Below are 17,511 nucleotides of genomic sequence, written 5' to 3'. Positions count from 1 at the left end.
CAAAATGTAATAATATGTAATTCTGAAACATCACATAAAATCCTTCCCTGTTAGGAAGACAAGTCATAAAAACAGTGATGATTTCTCATTGTAATTTGGAGCTTGAAGAGGAAGATGCAGCTCAGCGGTAGAACATACTAGTAGAGGGTGTGAGGTCCTGGTTCAGTCCCACCACAGAGGGGTACCTAATTTAGACCTTGAACTTTCAGGAGTGTCTTCAGAGATGCCTTTCATGTTAAGTAAAGTAATTTAGACAGAAAAAAAAACCATCTAGGCTTGCGGTATTGAGTATCATTTGGTCTAAGGCCACAGCACCCCAATCTCATCTCATCAGAGGCTGAGCAGGGGTTGTCAGTATTTGAATGAGAGAGCATCACATGTTCTATCAAAAAGTTTATAGTTTTCCTGATAAAGTTTGTAGTGTGTCTGCCAATTTGTTATTGGGTGTGTGATTTGGGTTTTCTGGAAATGACCAGTTACAGATACACTACCTTTAAGCCAAAGTGCAAAATTAAGAAAACGCAATCATGTGTGCAACAAGAGAAAAAAATTTTTTTACATGCTTTAATGAGTCACATTAAAAAATAACAGCCTGTGAGGGGACTGTGTAGTTTTACTTAGTTGGGGCTCAAAGTCAACATTTCTTGTGATCCAAATAGCTTGAAATGTTCACGTGTGCAAGCTCTGAGCTTCCATGTCCACAGGCAGATGTGGGGCCAGATTTGACCCAGAGCTACAGCGAGTTGCTTGTTTAGTCATCAGTGTTTGCTGTTGGCTTTTGAATTTTGTCTTTGGCTTGATAACAAACAGTGGCTTTTCAGCGGGCCACTGCCACTGTTGCACACAACTTGATGGAATCTTAGAAAGCCTTCCTTGGCCCTCTTTTGCTCTTGACACTTCGCTGTTTGACCATCTGGCACTGTTGGTGTCACTGAGAGAAGGCTAGCTATGGAAACTCTCAGGCACACACCCAACAACAGAATTAGAACTGCACTGAAGTTATATCCACACACGGTTTCAATCCATGCTAAATTCTGGGATGCTCTGCATTAGCACAGCATATCCAACCTGATCTAGCTCAGTCCGACCAATGGTCTCTCTCCAGACAAATTTGGACCAAGCACACATTTAATTCAATGTTTCAGAAGGTTCACTTTGAAACAAAAACACCTGTGATGGGATCATTTATGAAGAATGAAGATTTATTTTCTCCGTGTTGAAGGTTAGGAATTATATTGTAAGGGCTCAGCAAGTTCACTTGGGCAATGCAGGCCACTGTCTGGTCCAACTTGGTGCCTCAGATGTTGCATCCTCTGAAGAGGATGAATGCTGAGATCTCCCAGAGTGAAAGTCAAAGGGCAAAAAAAAAAAAAAAAAAAAAAAAAAAAAGACCATACTCTTTCTTCAGGTCTTTTTTTTTAATGGGCATGGAATCCCATTCATGACTCAGTCACTACTCACCATCCAAACATCCCACTACTGTCTCATTAGGGCTTAAATTTTAGTGTCACTTTTGGAGATGAGGAGACCATTTAAACTATAGCATCTATTACTTAGATGGTCTGAGATAGTTTATTGCATATGAAGGCGCTACATGCCTGCGTTTGCTATTCAGCCTTAGGTCAGTGAAAAATGACTTAAAAAACTCAAAAGTTTGATTCCAATCTAAGTGTAATCTACTCCATTGAAAAATTTTTCAATGGGTGAGACTGCAACATAACCAAAGCAGAGTGCCATTGATCAGAAAGTACATGTTTTAAAGTTCCTGTAGATCTGTATTTACAAGATTGAGCACAATGGTTCCAGGAGAGACATCAGATAATGTATGTTTTAATATTGGCTGGTGAGGCTGCAGACAAGCCCAAAAGCATCTCGAAGTTCCCATAATTTATATTATTATCCTAACATTTTCAAAATTAGAGCACGATGAAACAAAATAAAACTGGAATTTATCCCAGAATTAACCCTTCATTTACTGCCATATATTGAAGAAAAAAATCTAATAATAAATAATGGGCATATTAAGATTTGTAAGGTATTGGTTAAGCTTATCAACCAGGAAGACTATGGATGGAGTTTCTGTGGATAGTCTGATGTATACATCTGATATTAGGTGTGACCCCAAAGCTATGAAATTCTATTGAGAGGCTGGGATATTCTCCTCAGATAACTTCATTTAGAGCAGAAAATTAACCTGGCAACGATGTCATTATCATGTGTCTGCTGCCTTTGGGGGAGATACTTCCCACCACTAACATGGCATGTGTTGGAGCTAGAGAGAGGACTCAGGACTTAACAGTACTCATTGATCTTGTATATGATCAGGGTTTGACTGCCAGCACCAACGTGGCGGCTCACAACTGTTTGTTCCAGGAAATCTAGTGTCATTTTCTGTCCTCCAAGGTCTCTGCATGCAGGTGGTGTACAGACAGACATGCAGACAAAAATACCTATATACATAAAGTAAAGCTGAACTCTTAAAAATTGGCCTGTGTTTCCCCACTTTTATTGGTTGTGCTTCTGTGTTCGAGTGGAACTTCCCTCTTCGGTATTGTTTCTCTTTGGACCATTGATATAATTTCAGGAGATGGGCCTCAGTCTCTCTTAATTTTTGAGTGTGGAGCAGACCATCTATTTAGCATGATCAGGTCCAAGCATTTCTTTTTATAAGGCATCAAATATTGCTTCAGGTGGCTCACTAGATCCATCTCCTTCACTCCAAACTTAATTCCAATTTTATGCTAGCTTTAAGACCTGAGGATATTAATGTGTCTTTGTTAAACAAATGCACAACTATAAAGAAATTTACTGCTGCAGATTTCTATGAAAGTGGCTCCTTAACCTGTTCATACACTTCTTTCTATTCAATATTTTGCAATGGGCATACAGTAATTTTTCTTGGGAAAATTCATCAGTTTTAAAATCTCACAGAAAAAAAGTAATTCCAACCAGGCATAGCCTCACAAGTGTTCTGATGGGTGAGGCAGGAGGCTGCTATAAGTCACCAGTTCGAGGCCACCCAGGGCTGTAAAAACATGAGCGTGTTTAAAAGTAGAAGAGAGAAAAGAGAATAGGGGTAATCATGTTGGAGCTAACCCTACTTGCAGTTAAAGTGACTGGAGCCAGGGCTTTGCTTTTAGGCTAACCATCACTTCCTTTCCAGCCCAATGGCGATGTCATATAGTAGCCAATTGTGTGAAGTAATGGAAGGTGCTGGCTATGCATGAAAGGGCCAACATGTTGCTTGAACTGCATTACAACTGCCTTTCAGTTACAATCAGAATTTTTAGGCTATTTTAAAGTAGATCTTACAGGTATTTAAGTATATTTGCCTGACTGCATTTCAACTTAAATGTACCTCAAAACCAAGAGAATTCTGTGCACAGGCTTCGTATGGGACTTATCAGTGTACTTAATTGAGTTTACTTTAATCATATTAATAGTAGTGTGTATCAACACTCACTACTGAATGACACAGGTAACAGGAATGCAATCTATGTAATCAATGAGAAGGAAAGAAATATTCATGTGTAAGCAATTTTGTATGGTGAAAGTCTGAAACAAAATATAGATAGATATGACAGGTGATGTTACCAACTTTAGAAGTTTGGTAAATTAAGTTTGACCTTTAAGTAGATACCCCTGTGCAATGCAATAGTAGGGAAAATAATCTAGGTAAATACTGTCAGCACATCAAGCTTTTACCTGGCACAGCTGTGGAAGATGTAAAGTCTTGTTGTTTTACTTCTTTGTCTTGACTGTATCTCATGTATCCCAAGCTACTCATTCTGTAGCTGAAGATGACCTTGAACTCCTTATCTTGCCTTCATCTTTTGAGTGCTAGGGTTGCTGGCAGGCATCTTCATGCTTGGTTTATGATGTGCTTAGGATCAAATCAGGGGCTCTGTGCATGCTGGACAAGGCCCCTACCAACTACTGGGCCTCATCCCCAACCCCTGGAGATGCTTTAATGACTGACATACTTTGTGCTTTTTATCTGAAGACAAACCCTGCAGTTCATATTGTACATTAGAAATCCTTTTCATTGCAGTGTTTATGAGATAAGTAAATGAAATGATTTCTTAAATATCAAGTTTGACCAATGAGGTGAGATTTCTCCATCTCCCAGAAGCCTGGGCTGTGATTCTGCCTCTCAAACATCGTCATTGTCTTCACCACCTACTTCTCTTGACTATGACAGTTCCTGAAGGGGGAGCAACTGGACATTGCAAGGAGTAGGACAATGTAAGGTAAGGAATCATTGCTTATCATAGCAACAAGAGCAGTTGTTAGATCACACTTGCTATCAACACTACAACATCTGGAATCTTACTGGGAACAAACCTCTGGGTATGTCTGAAGTGGACATTCTGGGCCTGTCCTACTCTAGTTTCGTTATGTTGCTGTGACAAACAATGTGATCAAAAGCAACCGAGGGAAGGAAAGAATCAACATGCTTGGTCACCATGTCACAGTTTATCAATGTGAGAAGCTGGAGCAGGAACTTGAAGCAGAAGCCATGGGACATGTCACTGGCTGCCTCACCCAAGGCTCCTACCTGCCAGCTATTTTATAGAACTCAGGACTACCTGCCTAAGGTTGGCTTCTGCTTGCAATTGATGAAGCCTTCCTACATCCATTAGTTGTCAAGACAATCCCTTATAGACATTCCAGAAGGTGAACATGATCAAGCAGTTTCTCAACAGAGCTTTATCCTGTAAGCTCCAGGCTATGCCAAGATGGCAGTTAAAGGTTACTAGGGCAGACCTCCAACGTGGCAACACCAGTCCATGGCTGCAGTCCCAGGCTCAGTAAGAAGAAAGTGAGCTGAGTGTTAGCATCCCCTCTCTCTGGTTCTCTGTGGTACAGTATGACCCAGTGCTTCATTCTCCTGTCACATACCATCCCCGTTATGAAGGGCTGTATTCCCTTGAAGTGTGAACCAAAATAAATCCCTTCTCCTATGCATTGCTTTTACCAGGACTTTGTTACACTTTAAGAAAAGTAACCAGCAGAGTGGCATCTAACTTACTTTCCATACTAGTTGAAATTAGCAGTAAAGATTTCAAATTAATGCTGATGATTTAACTTCTATAATGTAATAGGCACATATAGTTGAATAATGAAATAATACTAATAACTCTAATGATAACAATAGCAATAGTGGTATAATGGCCACAGAATTAAAACACCTGAATTTAAATTTAAGTGACACTATTGTGATGAGTTTGGTATATTAAATTATAGTTTATCATGCATCTAAATGTAATATGGACATGATGATGCCCATATTCAAACTAGGAACTCATTAATATATACCCATTTATAATTTATATATATGTATACTTTGCTCATATTTTCAGGCATTTGAGTTCAAAGTAAAAGGAAATTTTAGTGTTAGACTGACTCAATTATGTAAATTGGTATCAGAAAGTTCTCTTGGTTTGGCTTTCATGTCCTGGTGAAACTTGTTAATCTTCCATAATCATAACCAGAATATGGAAAACCTACCCAAATATCTAGTTTAAAAGATGCATATCATCATATGTTTATATTCCCATAGCAAAACATTATGCAAATAAGTGAACAAGTATGCAAATGAATGAAACAAGTATGCAAATGAATGAATGAATGGAGTTTGGCTTAGAAACAACTGAATTCACTATTTCATACCCAGTGGACTCACTTTCTTTTGAAGTGAGTCTAGCTTTATTTTCTCCTGCCCAATAGGTCTTTCTTGTTACTGATTTTTGCAGGGGGATAATTTAGCTCATCAACAACATCAAATGCTGTACTAGATAATTCTGGCACCTTTATCCATGAGAGCATACCTTGCAGATTAGCCACAATTTCAAACACATCATAGAGAAAGTTCAACAAATTTAAGCTGAACTTAAAATACTTTATTCTAAGGGAGGATTTCTAATTAAGCTGTTGAGGCTGTGTTGTTGGTCTGTTTTCTTAAAGTGGGGCAGATTTAAATTTTTCATGAATAATTTTGGCAGCTTTGCCTGGGAAGTTTCATGATACTTGCATAAGACTCCAAGGTTTCTGACATTTTGTAACATCAATGGACCCTCGTGTATGCTGCTTTATTCTATTTCAATAGTGAGTTCATAAAAGTCAAACACATTTCATTTGTGTCTTCAGAGTTTGGAAGAGAATCCAGGGTCTTCTCTACATAATACTGTTTTCTTGAATTTCTTCATTAGCAGACATAAAAAGCACATTTAAAGCTCAGAGATTGTAAGGAAAAAAAAAATCAAGATTTATATTTTGCTAAATGCTACCAGAATAGTGACAGACCTCCTTGGTGAGAAAGTAACTTCTGGAAACTCGTGCACTATATGTAGGTCTCAGGAAGTGAGGATGACCATAGTAACTCTGATTTTAGCCACCTTGAGTTCTAACCGAAACCAAACACCTTGTGTTTTAGAGGGTTGGCAGAATCGTGCGCATGGGTTTGAGGAAACAGAGAGCTGTGATTCCTGTACAGAGAAAGAGCAGGAAGTGTACGTGGCCAGAAGAGCCAGGCCTCTGGTATTTAAGGAGAGACAGAGCAGGCCAACCAGCCAGATGAAATGACCTCAACGCTTTCCAGGGAATCATACCCCAGCTGCCGACTACCATGCTCCTTTGCCCCATGTGATGTTTCCCAGGAGTTTCCAGTTTGCTTGTTTATTGTTTTGCCTAACAATGGACAAGCGGTGTCCCCTACAAATGGCCCATAATCACTAGCAGTGTAAGGCTTCCACTGAGCATCAGGGCTGAGCTGTAGGCACCCACGGCATGCAGAATGCTTTCAAGTCTTACAAAACGAAGTCACTCCAGATTTATGTAAGTTATGGGCCTCCAAGAAATCCTAGGTAAGCAAAGTGCAGACAGGGGAGCTTAGGTGTGCATTTCGAAGACACGCAGTGGCAGTTCAGTGGCAGAAGATGTGCAGGTGTCACTGTCACATGTGCCCTGTGGTTCCCTGACAATGCCCTACTGAACACAGCTGAGAGAACAGAACCATCAAGATGGACGACATTGGCTTTTCTCCGCTAGCCAGATGAGTTTTATTTTATGGCTTATTGCGTGTGCCCTAACAAAGCTATCTTAAATTGTTTCACCTTGAAAGCCATTGCTGTACTCCTCACTATCTGAAGAATATAGGGGCTGTGAATCAGAGAATTTATTTTTCACTTTCAGGATCGGAGACAGAACCCGTGGCTTTATTCATGTTAGGCAAGCACTCTGGAGCCATATCTCTGTGCTCACAGTACTAATTTTTAATAAATTTTTGTTACTGGTTCAGAAATTAAAACTATTAATTTTTTTGAGACTCATCTCTCTTTAAGAACACATTAGGGACCGACTTCGGAGTGAGGACAGTGCTACTGAAGGAAAGTTCATTTAGCGGTGTTTAGAGTTTCACTGTCTCTTTATATCAGGTGTGTCTTCTGAAGAGGCTAAAAAGATGGGTTGAAGATATCATGTTGATGCTTGGGTAAAGATTCAGGGACCTGAATGCTACCACTCATAAATGTATATATATTTTTGACATTTGTAGAAGCTGTGCACCTCCTGGGGAGATAAAGCTACTTTAACAGAGTCTTTTTGTTTTTGAGTTGGGAACAATTCCCTGAATCCTATGCTGTACTTACTAATGCATGCTGACAGGAATGGTCCATCTCTCTTAGAAGAAAGTAGATGATGGCTGAAGCAGTCCATAAAGGGAGGCAGAATTAATAACGGCAGAATGCTGGTGGCATTCATTAGTGCAATCGGCACAGGAAATCCACCCAAGTTCCTGTTGGAATTCATGCTCTGAAGATAATATCCTGAAGGAATCTGCATTTGAGGAAGAGAAGAGGTAGGCATTGAGGTAGTGGCTTAACTTCGAAGGGACTGCGCTCTGTAAAATCCCTTCCTCTTCATGCTTACTCTATGACAGGTGACACAGACATCGCATTGTTTTTCAAGACCTATCAATGAGCTGACAAAAGATCTGCGATCTCAGAGGCTCTGTTAAAATCCACTGGCATGTTTACTGATTCAGAAACCATTGCTTTGTCATTTTGTTCATCTTCATAATATTCCTGGGCTCTGTTATCAAGGCCACAGGGAAGAATCCAGTCATGCTCACATTGACAAAGCTTTCATGAACATTAGAGCAAACCCACCAGAAAGTGTGAAGGGTCTCTGTTTTCACTATAATGAATCAAATAGGAGAGGCTAGAATGGAATTCCTAAATGACATCTAGTTTGGTGAGAGAATAGAGTTTATTTTTCTAGGAAAGAACTGAGGAGGAGATGCTGTGGGCTATCTCTGTGAGCTTCCCACATGGGCTTTGTTTCTAGCCTGAGCTAAGCAACAAGAAAGAAAGGCAAGAACAAAATTTTCTGTGTTTGTAGCTTCCTTTTAATTGTTTTCATTTAAACTTTTATTTTATGTGTACGGGCACTTTGTGCACATGTTAGTCTGTGCACCACGTGCATGCAGTACCCACAGAGGCCAGAAGAGGGCATAAGATCCATCTGGACATGGAATTACACATGGTTGTGAGACACCACATGAGTGCTGGGAGTTGAACCTGGGTCCCCTCCAAGAGCCACAAGTGTTCTTTATGGCTGGATCATCTTTCTTTGGCCCTGTTACTTACTTTTAAACTGATTGTGATGTGATAACTATTGCAGTTTCCACATGAAATATCCCATTCTGCCAAAGGAGTTATGCTTAGATGTTTGGTCCCCAGGGCCTGGTGCTATTTGGAAGGTTGTGAAACCCTGAAGAGTGCACAACAAGGGGGCGGGCATTGAGGTTTGCTAGCCTGTCTCTAATTCCTGCCTGGTTCGAGTTTGCTGACTGCAGATGCAGTGTAACCAACTGTTTCACATCTTCTCTGTCATAACCCTGTGACCATTCTTGAACTGGGAACCAAAATTAACCCTTTCTTCTTTAAATTGTTTGTGTTGATTTTTTTTGGTCACAGCAATAAGAAAGGTGACTGACATACTAACCAACCTTGTCAGAAGCTGTGTGGAAAAGTCTCTATATATTAACACATAAGATGACAGAATTAAAAAAAAATTTTTTTTTGCTCCACCTCACAGTCTCAAAGGAGCACAAGAATCTTTCCATAATGAAGGAAACCAATCCCCATGCTAACTAAACCCATAACACTAGCTTCTGGGCTCTTCCTGTAGTGCAAGCCTCTGGTGAGTCATGATATCAGAAACAAAACATATCACACCTGACAGGGCCATGGCTTCCTGCTTCTAAGTGTCATTAGTGGCACATACGATATCTTTGATCCCCAGGAGCACACAATGCCACTGAGAGGCACAGAATAAAGGCCTGCATGGCTCCCCCTTGAGGAATGGATTTCACAAACTGCTTTCCATACAGTACTAGAACTGAAGTGAGAGACATGCTTTCCCATCATCCCAGGAGAAACCACTCTGCTCAGACACCCACATCATAGCTTCTTTTTGACCCCATTCTCTCAGGCTAGTTTTACAAACTAGGAGAGTGTAAGGGGTGTCAACAGAGTCTGTGCAGCTGTTAATAAACTGACCAATGATAAAAAGACATCTCTCGCTCTGTTATCTGGCCAGACATAGGGCTGAACCACGTTTCATATCACTTCACCCTGTCTACATAAAGCACATCCTGCTGATAATTTATCCCCTCCCTCATCCCCATCTTTTATGTGATACTGGGGATAATAAACAAGGGTTTCTTTGGTTGGGTACAGATGGCAAGGGGAAAGGGTTTATGCTCAACTCTCAAACAATTATGCTCAACTCTCAAACAATTATCACACACACACAGACACACACACACACACACACACACACACACACACACACACACACACCAATCAAAGGGAAATGAACGATGGATGTGTTGTGTAAGAAGCGCTGGCAGATGAATAAGTGTAACGCTGAATGGCTCCCAGCATCAGAGCAAGTTTCTGTTACCGATTTCAAATGAGAATTATTGTTAATAGGAATGAAGTTATTATCGGCATGAATCACAGACACTGAAACCTGTTAACTTAATAATGTTGCAAATGTGTCATTAATCTTTAGTGAAGCGATATTAATATATTGCCTAATCCGAGGAAAGGCTGTGGTGCCTTGAAAGCTTGAAATCATTTATGCTTCTGCCTCAAGTTCTGAAATCCTCCCCCTTTTAAAATTTTAAATACTTTTATTTCGCACAGGCCTCTGAGTATTCAGAAGTAATTGCTGTCAATAGAGATTCATTTTCACCTTTGAGTGGTCCTAATGTCAAATGGCAATCTTGTTGGCCTTAATATCAACATATTTTAAATATATGACTTCGACATGAAGGTCAATAATTGCTACTAAATTTAAAACATGGAATTCTGGGATGTCTTATTCCTGGCATTTTGATTGCCTTTGTATTAGTGATTATTTCATCTGGAGGCAAAATCTAGTCTCAACCTGTCCTGATGGACTTGTCCTTGGCCAACCTGGAGAAGCAGGCTCTAACATTTTCCTCCAATTTCTAGTGAAACATCACTATGTCATTTTGATATCTATATAGTTTATATTAAGGATATTTAGTCAGGTGTAAGAGAGGTGTGTTGCTATTAATTTATAAGTAGAGCCTAATGTTTATAATTAGCACTATAGTTATTATTATGATGGTATTTTTCTAACCTCTATCAATAAAACAGACACTTGTTATATTTTAAAATAGCCTTCCTTCACTGAGGCAGGGCAGATTTTACTCCCCTAAACTACATCCCACATAGGGGCAGGTGTCCCATACCCTGCCCTAATCCCATGTCCTCTGCTTCTAATAATTTCTATTGAGCTACCTCCCATCTATAATCCAAAATACTTGCTACTTATCACCATTTGGGCCACATCTCCATCCATGCCGGCCATGTGCTTCTTCCTGCACTTAACCCATGGTACCAGCCTCCTTTCTTCTACTCTTCCACCTTCATCTCCTCTCATCTCTTCTGGTCTCTTTCCTCAAAGCCCACAAACCATGCCTATCTCATTTACCCTGACCAGATGTATTGTCTTTTTATTGGTCAAATAGGAACAAAGTTTTAGGCAAGGTTACAAACATCTTGGGGTATGTGAGTCTGCTTATTTGGGCAGCAACCTGACCAACCTCCAACAGAGGGTCATGGTAATAGGTTTTGTTAACAGCCTTAGGTAAGGGCAAGCATACTGCCATATGTCAACAAGTTCACAGTTGCTTAACCTTTCTATTCCCTAGAATCTTAGACATTTATTTAAAGATGAGGTCTCAAAGTAGAGGCAGGCATCCAGGCTAGCCTTGAGCTTACTGTGTCTCCCAGGCTGGCACTGAACTCACAGCAATCCTCTTGCTACATCCTCCCTAATGCACTGTGTTCATTACACCCAGGCTCTAAGCCTCTCATTTGTGACAGTCACAGTGGCTGTGCAGTATTCCTGAGAGGATTAAATTAGATATTCAGAAGCCAAGTTGGTGAATTGGCTCAGCTGAAGCCTACATGGTAACACATGAAAAATGACCCTGCATATTGTCATTGACCTCCACACACAGGCCATGGAAGGCATGCATCTCCATCAAATAAATGTAGACACTTGGAAGTCAACTTTAAGAAGCTATGGTGCATAATAAATAATCAATAAATACTTAAGTTTTTTGTTTGTATTTATTCAGTAAACTAGGCATCTGTTCCTTAAAGTTTAGCTTAACAACTTTTTCTTTACTTGTACAGCCAATCCATGTTCCTGTAAATAACACCTCACCCATGAGAAAGATAGCTCACTGGTTTGTGTGTGTGTGTGTGTGTGTGTGTGTGTGTGTGTGTGTGTGTACAGAGAGAAAGAGCCAGAGAAAGAGAGGAAAGGGACAGCAACAAGTGGGAAGGGACCAGAGCAGGTAATAAGAGATGTGACTAACTATAACCAAATTTGTACATAAATAAAAAAAAAATAAAAGTTTACTGAAATGTACATATATCAAAATACAAAGTATAAAATAATTCACAGAAAAAGCCTGGACTGAATAGAGAGAAATATATGTTGCTGTTTCACCAGGAAAATGAGTTCCTAATCTGTGCTCTTGGCACAGAATGGTTTATGACTAGCTATGGACCTCTTAGTTGTTCAATCACCATTCTTTTCTCAGGTCTAGGAGCCTTCCCAGCAATGCACACGTAACTGGAGAAGGCTTCTGCTGTGTCTTGTGTTGGTGTCTGTTACTATTTGTGTAATGAGGAGAACTCCCCCAATTTGCATAGCTATCATGCACTGTTTGGACCAGGGGCTAGCATATCTTTCTGTAAGGGTTCAGATGACGAAGATGTCCACACAAAAGTTCTTTGGTAACACTGCAATTCTGCTACCTTTAAACATGAGCAGCCACAGATAATAAACCAATGGGCATGGAAGTGTTCTGATAAAACTTTATTTGTGAACGTTAAAATTTAACTTCCATAAAACTTTTAAGTACCACCAACTACTCTTTTTTTCCCCAATGATGGAAAATATCAAAACCATCACAGCTTGGTCTACAAAGATGAAAAACAGAACCACAAGAGGGCTTTAAGGATAGATGTACTTGCCACACAAACCTGGTGATCTGGTTCAATCCCCAGAGCCCACGTAAAGGTGGAAGAAGAAAACTAACTTCTGTTGTCCTCTGATGTCTATATGAGCACCAAGCCATGTTGTATCCCCTCACACATAATGCATTTGTGCACATGTAACAATAATAACTATTTTAAAAATAGGTCATGGACTTAGTTTGTATTGGAGGCGCATTATTTACTTTTCTCTTGCTGTGATAAAACACCAGGACCCAAACCTACTTTACTACGAGGTTTACTTTTACTTAGGACTCTAGAGGGAAGATTTGTAACAGTGGGGTAAGGGTTAAGAATTCTGACATGGTGTGGCACAAACAGGAAGCTGCTGGCCACAGATTTACCCCCACACCGGAAACACGGAGAAGGAACCGGAACGGGAAATGGAGTGAGGCTGTGACTGCCCCCCCAACCCCCCTAACTCCCCCAACCCCCCCCCCCCCACGCTCCAGGGATTAATTACCAAGGCTCTATTTCCCCAAAGGCCACCAGCAGTGGCCAAATGTTCAAACACATAAGCCTAGCGTGAACTTTTCTCATTTAACTTCACGTCAGGCTTAAAGGAGCAGGCACCGGGCGTTCTGAGAGTCAAGGGGCTCTTCCTCTTCCTCTTCCTCTTCCACTACTGTTAGAAGACAGACCCCCAAACCACTTAACTTCTGTGCACATCTCTTCTTTAGCAAATGAAGCTGCGGTTGGACAGGCTGTTTTCCTCCATCTCTGTCATTCTGTGACAGATGCATACACTTCTCTCATTAGCTTGCTAAGTTTTAAGTTGGGGTTGGGGCAGCTGTCAGGAAAAGTACTCCGTTTGTTCAAAGACTTTTATAACCATCTCCTTCTGCTCCATAAATAACTCGGTCTCTGACCATAGTTATATCGATTTGTTTAAAATCACATATATCTACAAAAGACACTGTGGGCTTGGTATCTTTTTTTTTTCCTCTCTCTGATTTCCTCCCAGCATAAGGACTGATTCCCTGAAGAATAATATGTGAGTGGGAAGAGAATCGTTTACTCATTAGTACTTGCACTTGAAGAGTTAGGGAAGGTGGGACGCAGTTAGCTCGTTAGGGATGCTTTCTAAAGGTTTAATGAGCGGGGAGGCGAAATCTTTTGCTTGGGAATTGCCTCTGGGTCTGGAATTGTCATGAAGAGATTTTAAACCTTAGGGCTGCGCACGCTGAGAGACACTGTCTGCACCTTTGGCCACCCTTGGCCACTCCTACAGAACTGATCCTGCCCAGGGGCTCCTCCATGGCTTTCAGCTTGCCCTGGCTGAGCTCTCAAAACTAGGGGCTGCGTTGTTCAGAAGGTAGGGACAACGGCTCAGTAAAGCGTTTGAAAGGGCCTGCTGAGGCTGTTGTGGTTTGACTGTGAAATGTCTCTCTAAAGACTCATCTGTTTGAACCCTTGGTCTCCAGATGGTGGCGCTGTTTGAGAAGGCTGTGGAAACTTAAGAGGTGGTACATCGATGGAGTAAGTGGGGTTTCCTAGAGCCAGCCTTACTTCCTGTCTGAGGACTGTGACCAGGCACGGTCGCTCGCATTCCTGCTGTTGTTCCTTCCTCACCGCAACAGGCAGTGTGCACTCAAACTGTGAGCCCAAACAGACCTCTCCTCTCTTAAGTTGCTTCCGTCACAGCAAGGCCCAAATTGACTAGGTGCAAGATGAAAATGCACGAGACTGCCTGGTTGTTGTCATCGTCCTTACCTGCATAAGGCACATTCGGTATATGATCTGAAAGCCGAAGAAAGGCAAAAGGGTGGAGAAGATAATTTCTATCTCTTCCTCCCGGAGTTCACTGCGGCATCCACCACGTTTTTCCACGGCGTGGTCTAACCAAGTTCTTCCGTTTCGACCAAGGTGGCAGTACGGCAGGCAGCATGTTTTCAGGAACGTAACAAACATTTTGGAGACAGTCAGGAGGGAGCAATCTGCAGAGCATTGGAGGTAGCATGTGTTAGCACAGAGCTGGTTCTTCAGCCCTCCCAGACATGAGTCAAGAACTAACTCCAAAGAACAAGAGGTGGTGAAAGTGGCACAGAAGTTTTCCACACCTGAGGGACTGGATTCAAAGGAGCTGCTAGCAGGATGGATTTCTGATGACCAGCCCAGGGCGGTGCCTGACAGCTGATGTGAAAAATGAAAAAGGTAAGATCAATGGTGACACATTAGAAAAGGAAGAAGGTGACAAAATACAACGCCAGAGTAGAGAATTTCAAAGTCTCTTAGAAGTCTCTAACTTTGCTTATTAATGAATGAGAGAACCTGGCTTTCTTTTATATCTTTTACTCAGGAACCAGGGCCATTCTTGTAAAATATAAATAATCCTCATTTTACTTGGCAGATAGTGGTTGGTTTTTTATTTTGACACAGAGATCAGGGCAAATGTATTCTTTTTTTTTGACTTTGTGCTTGAATTTCAGACATAAAATTAAATGTTGAACTCTTTAAATATCTTTATGAATGTTGACAACGTTACTAAGAATTCAGGCTGTGTTAGTTGGCTTTTCCAGTAGGCTCCTCCCAGCTGACAGAGAGAACATGTTAGCATTAGAAATGTATTACCTCAGACTAGCAGTTGCCTAGTCCCAGTTATCTGAGCCTCACAGTTGGCTTCTTTTATGATTTTAGATTGTACATTTTCTCTTTCTCTATTAGGAATGCTGCTACCATGAGAAGGAAGATACCCATACTGTGTAGTATAGTTGTGCCATCTTGATTGTGGCACTATTTCATAACAATCTCTTTGACCAGACAAATATTTCCACAAATTATGGACACCAAATTTTGGTTACAGGGAAAATGATACAATACATGTGAACACATTTGAGTTTTTCCCTGTAAGTTAGCCAGAGGCACTCCAAATACAAGTTGAGTGCCATTTTATTGTGTCCAAATTTTCATAAGAAAATTCTAGATAGTATAAGTGGTAGCCAAAATCATTTCATTGCCAATAAGTATTGGTTATTATATTTAAATAAGGAATATTTATCAGCATTGCTTTCTATGGTTATAAAGTTGGCTGTATTGATTCCATCTGATCTTTTCTGTAAGACTTGTAATAGGCTGATCATGTCAGCCTTTGATTAATTGAGGAGCTGGGGGCCGGGTAATTGAATATGCACCCTTTCACCCCAAGTCACTGAATCAAATCCAGCCCAAATTGGTAGTGACCGAGAATGATTATACTTGTGGCTCTCTGGTGGCCTCTGTGAAGTGCTTTTAGGTCACATGGAAGAGCATTGGGATAATTGCTGACAGGAGAGAAGCTCAGATCCACACTCCTTGTCACCTCTTCCTGGCCACTGTTCCCAGGCACAGACTAGCGCCTGGGATTGGCGAGGCCAAGCAGAAAGAAGCCAGCCTTGTGTTTCTTAGAGGAGTAATAAGGAAAGTGTGTCAATCATGAGGTGTTTCGGGCTAGTTCAGTGAGTTTCCTTAAAGTTTAAGTCAAACGAGAACTGGATGTGTGCTGATGAAGTCTAGAGGTTGGACGTGACCAGGTCTAGGCTGGGTAACTTAACCTTGACATTTTCTAACATTCTTGCTTGTGTTAATCCTCAACTCACAGTCTGTCTGCTTAGTGCTGGCTGGTTTTACATCAGCCTGACACAAGCTAGAGTCATCTGGGAAGAGGACATCTCGATTGAGATAATACTCCTCCCAGATTGACCTGTGAAGCATTTTCTTGGTTTATTGATGTGGGAGAGCCCAGTTCGAGGTGGGCTATGGTATCACCCCAGGTTTTGTGGTCATGAATGATGTAAGAAAGCAGGCTGAGACACCCACCAGGATCAAGCTACTAAACAGCACTCCTCCACGGTCTTTGCCTCAGTTCCTGCCTCCAGGTCCCTGCCCTGAGTTCTCTCGGTGATGGAATTTTATGGGAAAATGGCATTTTCTTACACAAATAGGAATTGATAGTTTTTTTTAAACACTGATCAACTCTTGAATAATAATAATTAAAAAACAATGCTAGGTAGACAGCAAGGTTATGATTCATTTTTATCCCAAATGATGATAGGTTGTTAGATAGGCTTTATCATTAAATGGTAATTATTTGTAGGAGTTAAATCATTTGTTTGTTTGTTTGTTTGTTTCTTGTCTTTTAGAGACAGGGTTTCTCTGTGTAGCCTTGGCTGTCCTGGACTCCTTTGTGGACATGCTGGCCTTAAACTCACAGCAATCTGCCTGTTTCTATCTACTTGAGTGCTGGGATTAAAGGCATGCACCACCATACCCAGATAAACCATTAGTTTATAAAGACTTTTTTCCCACTTTTCTCCAATGTTTATAAATTCAGGGTCTTTCTGCCATACCACTCCTGGGCATATACTTGAAAGATGCACCACTATACCACAAGGTCACCTGCTCAACTATATTCATAGCAGCTTTATTTGGTTTTTTGTTTTTGTTTTTGTTTTTGTTTTTTTTGGGTTTTTTTTTTGTTTTTTGTTTTTTGTTTTTGGTTTTTCAAGACAGAGTCTCTCTGCGTTAGCCTTGGCTGTCCTGGACTCACTTTGTAGACCAGGCTGGCCTTGAACTCACAGCGATCCGCCTGCCTCTGCCTCCCGAGTGCTGGGATTAAAGGCATGTGCCACCACGCCCGGCTTGCAGCTTTATTTGTAACAGTCAGAATCTAGATGTTGCTCAACCAAAAAATGGATAAAGAAACTGTGGTACATTTATTCAATGGAATAGTACTCAGCTATTAAATACAAAGAAATCATGAAATTTACAGGCAAATGGATGGGACTAGAAAAGATCATCCTGAGTGAGGTAACCCGGACCCAGAAAGATACACATGACATGGACTCACTTATAAGTGGATTTTAGCCATATAGTGCAGGATAAACGTACTACAATTCATAGACCCAAATATAGATAAAACTTA

General features: G+C 40.9%; 1 protein-coding gene across 1 annotated transcript in view; it reads right to left on the bottom strand.

Annotated features, from left to right (window-relative positions):
* Positions 1–17,511, bottom strand: part of SLC15A5 (solute carrier family 15 member 5) — a gene marked incomplete at its 5' end in the record, with an annotated part of 97,209 nt that overhangs the window by 54,200 nt on the left and 25,498 nt on the right. Inside the window, 2 exons of the mRNA XM_084765951.1 lie at positions 7,650–7,836; positions 14,325–14,548. Of these exons, the coding sequence (XP_084622077.1) occupies positions 7,650–7,836; positions 14,325–14,548 (411 nt within the window). The remainder of the gene's footprint in view (positions 1–7,649; positions 7,837–14,324; positions 14,549–17,511) is intronic.

Source organism: Acomys minous, assembly GCF_964271855.1.
Source record: "Acomys minous genome assembly, chromosome: 17".
NCBI classification, from domain to species: Eukaryota; Metazoa; Chordata; class Mammalia; order Rodentia; family Muridae; genus Acomys; species Acomys minous.
This window is presented reverse-complemented; position numbering and strand designations above follow the sequence as displayed.